Genomic DNA, 3416 nt, shown 5'->3' with positions numbered 1-3416 from the left:
GGGGCGGGGGGCACCTCTAAGGCACATCAATTGTTCTTTGCCGTGTGTGGTGCCCCCCTCCACCGTTTACTCCTCCGGTCATATTGTCGTAGTTCTTAGGCGAAGCCCTGCGCGGATCACTTCACCATCACCGTCACCACGGCGTCGTGCTGACGAAACTCTCCCTCGACACTTTGCTGGATCAAGAGTTCGAGGGACGTCATCGAGTTGAACGTGTGCAGAACTCGGAGGTGATGTACATTCGGTACTTGATCGGTTGAATTGAGAAGACGTTCGACTACATCAACCGCGTTAAACTAACACTTCTGCTTTCGGTCTACGAAGGTACGTGGACACACTCTCCCCCTCTCGTTGCTATGCATCTCCTAGATAGATCTTGCGTGATCGTAGGAATTTTTTTGAAATTGCATGCTACGTTCCCCAACAGACAAATAGATCGGAAAGCATACATAGCTATTTAATTATGCAACAAAAAACTTCAAGAGATTCAATATAAATCAATGAACAATCTGATTATAAATCTATAATTCATCGGATCCCAACAAACACACCACAAGAATTACATTCGGAATGATCTCAGAAGAGGACATGATATTGAAGATCTGAGAGAGAGAGAGAGAGAGAGAGAGAGAGAGAGAGAGAGAGAGAGCCATCTAGCTACTACTATGGACCCATAGGTCCTGGAGGAACTACTCACACACCATCATGGAGTTAGCAAGGTTGATGAAGATGGCCACCCCAATGGTTTTCCCCTACGGCAAAACTCCGGAACAAGGCTCCATATGCGAACGCTTCGGAACAAAGGCTTGCATCGACAATAAAATTGTTTCGGGTCTCGCTCCGAGGGTTTGGAATTTATAGGCCAGGAATTAGATCAAATGGAGGCTCACGGGGGTCCACAAGCCTGGGTGGCGCTGCCACCCCCAGCCGCGCCACCTGCCCTTGTGGGGCCCTCGAGCATCCTCTCGACGACTCCCGAAGCTTCCTCTGTTTCTTTTGGTCCAGAAAAAATTGTCAAAAATTGGCATCGTGCTTGGACCTCCGTAGGTATTGATTTTCCGTAAAACCAAAAAACAAGCAGAAAACATCAACTGACACTGAGCACTAAATTAATATGTTAGTCCAGAAAAATAATATAGAACAATGTAAATGATAACAAAAGTATGTGGCAATAACAATATAATAGCACGAACAATAAAAAATATAGATATATCAGAGACGTATCACACACACCGGCCGAGAGCGCTGCCACGCCGCGTCCCGGTCTTCGCGTCTGTTTAATACCGGAGCGACGTGACTGGATGGGGCGGATATATACCGCAATCAAATGGGTTGCCCGTTCATCCTCCTGCCGTCAATAAACAGGCACGCCAGCCGAGAACCCACTCCGACGTCCGTAATGACACACCATGCTGCTTGGTCTGGCTGACATATGCACGGAGAAGAAGGTCCATGAAATTAGAAGACACATCTTCACACAGGGGATCTGTGCAAAATAATGCCTACATGGCGGTGGTCAAAGCATCATGCTAGCCGGTCAACACAGGTCAGAGGTCAATAGGACCTCCAATGAACCGTTTACAAAGATTTAAGACTGTGATATGCATTTTTCATAGATTTGGGACTCACTTGACATTTTCGTAAAATAATTAGGACCGCGCATACATTTTACTCTCATTTGTTCCGGGTCCTCTTTGCAAGATGTAATGACTGGTTTGTAATTTCTTTCCTTTTTTCCTTCGAGACCCTTGCCCGTTAAGAAAAACGTGTTCGGAGTGATCCATTCTCGTGGGCGAAACCCAGATCCCACAGATCCGGGCGGCCATGGGGGACGCCCGCCGCCGCCGCCGCCGCCGCCGCCGCAAGAATTCCCGGCGGGTACCCGCGCGGGAGGGAGATATTGAAGCCATTCCGGGCGAGCTTCTCGAGCTGGTGTTCCTGCGCCTCCCCTCGCCTGCCCACCTCATCCGTGCCGCGTGCACCTGCAGGCGATGGCGCAACGTAATCGCGGGCGACGGCGGCAGCTTCCTCCGCCGGTTCGGCTCTCTGCCCGGCGCGTCGTCCGACCACGTTGTCGGCCACTACCGCGTCAACGAGCGCCACGGCCACCCGCGTCCGCCTGGCCTTAACCCCGTATTCGTCCCGTCCTCCTCCTCTTCCTCGCCGAGGGCGGACGCCGTCGCCGCTCGGAACCTCGCGCTCGACTTCCTCCCGCGGGGGGAGTTTGGCGATTGCGGCTGGGAGCTCGCCGACATCCGGGGCGGCCTGCTGCTCCTCTTCCACTCGGAGCTGGCGCCAGGCATCCTCATCTGCGATCCCCTGAGGCGATGCTTCAGGGAAATCCCTCGCTCGGCGTGGTTCCACGGCTGCCACATGCTGGGCGCTTTCCTCCTCGACGGCGAGGACGAGGACGCGGCCGCGGGCATCAGCCTGACAAACTTCAGGGTGACGTGCGCGCTCTTTCGCTTTGGGGACCGCAACGCCAGGGCCTGCGCCTTCTCGTCCGCCGGCGGCGGCTGGACCTCCGGCGCCGCACGTAGCAGCACACCAGTCTGCCGCGACAGGGAGTTGGCCCCCATCTATTTCGCAGGGAGCACCAAACGGGTCGCCTACTGGACGGTCGGAGACAACGTTGTTCTTGCTCTGCACAAGGACAACGCCGAGCTCCTCGCTGGTGTCCTGCTGGACGACATAGAGTACGCCGTGCTCCGGGACAAGCGACATGCCACGGAGTACGCATACCAGCTGCCATGGCCACCTACGATCGAAGCTTGCGTGACATAGCTGCATTGGTGGGCTGTGGATAGGCCATGGCATCGTCCCAGGTTCTCAATTCCTCAATCTGCCGTTTATCGTGATGATCCTCGAGGACCATGTGTGTCTGTCCATAGGCATCAAGTGGCAAACAATTTCAGATGTTTACAAGTTCAGTTCGTTGGATTGTTTCTTGTTGCTGTTTTGAACATTTATCTGTTCTTCAGATTACTTTCATAAACTTGAAACTGTTTGTATCTGTTTTGAACATTAATCTGGTCTTCAGTTTACTTTCATAAAATTGAAATTGCTTGTTCTGGAGAAGCTCAGTTTGACTATGAAGCATATACTTGCGCTGAGGTGGGTTTATGGATGAAGTTTTGTGTAGGAGAGAATAGAAAACAATTGTATGATCTCTCTCTGTTGAAATTCCTAAGGCACGTTGAATAAAATATGTTTCTTTTAGAGAAAGGCTAATGCGCAAGATGGCAAAAACCATCTCATAGATATCATGTGCTTAATTGGCCGTCTGTATGCCAGCCTATATAGGCAGGGTGTCCTAGGAATTACAGATGGTCGCAGAATGTATGCTTGCTAAGCAAAATTGGATTTGGAAAATGTAGAAATGAAGATGGTTTGCAGGAAGCAAACTACAGCTAATG

General features: G+C 51.4%; 1 protein-coding gene across 1 annotated transcript; it reads left to right on the top strand.

Moving 5' to 3' along the window:
• Positions 1–1751: 1751 nt before the first annotated feature.
• Positions 1752–3055, top strand: LOC123125300 (uncharacterized). Its single transcript, XM_044545814.1, has one exon. The coding sequence runs from the start codon at positions 1825–1827 to the stop codon at positions 2782–2784; it is 960 nt and encodes a 319-aa protein (XP_044401749.1). The 5' UTR covers positions 1752–1824; the 3' UTR covers positions 2785–3055.
• Positions 3056–3416: the final 361 nt, after the last annotated feature.

The sequence above is a fragment of the Triticum aestivum genome, chromosome 5D (genome assembly GCF_018294505.1).
Source record: "Triticum aestivum cultivar Chinese Spring chromosome 5D, IWGSC CS RefSeq v2.1, whole genome shotgun sequence".
Taxonomy (NCBI): Eukaryota; Viridiplantae; Streptophyta; class Magnoliopsida; order Poales; family Poaceae; genus Triticum; species Triticum aestivum.
Note: the sequence above shows the minus strand (reverse complement) of the source record. Positions and strands in the feature narration are given on the sequence as shown.

What these genes read in the sequence shown, in the direction of transcription:
- LOC123125300 (XM_044545814.1), top strand. Translation starts at nt 1,825, where the DNA reads ATGGGGGACGCCCGCCGCCGCCGCCGCCGCCGCCGCCGCAAGAATTCC.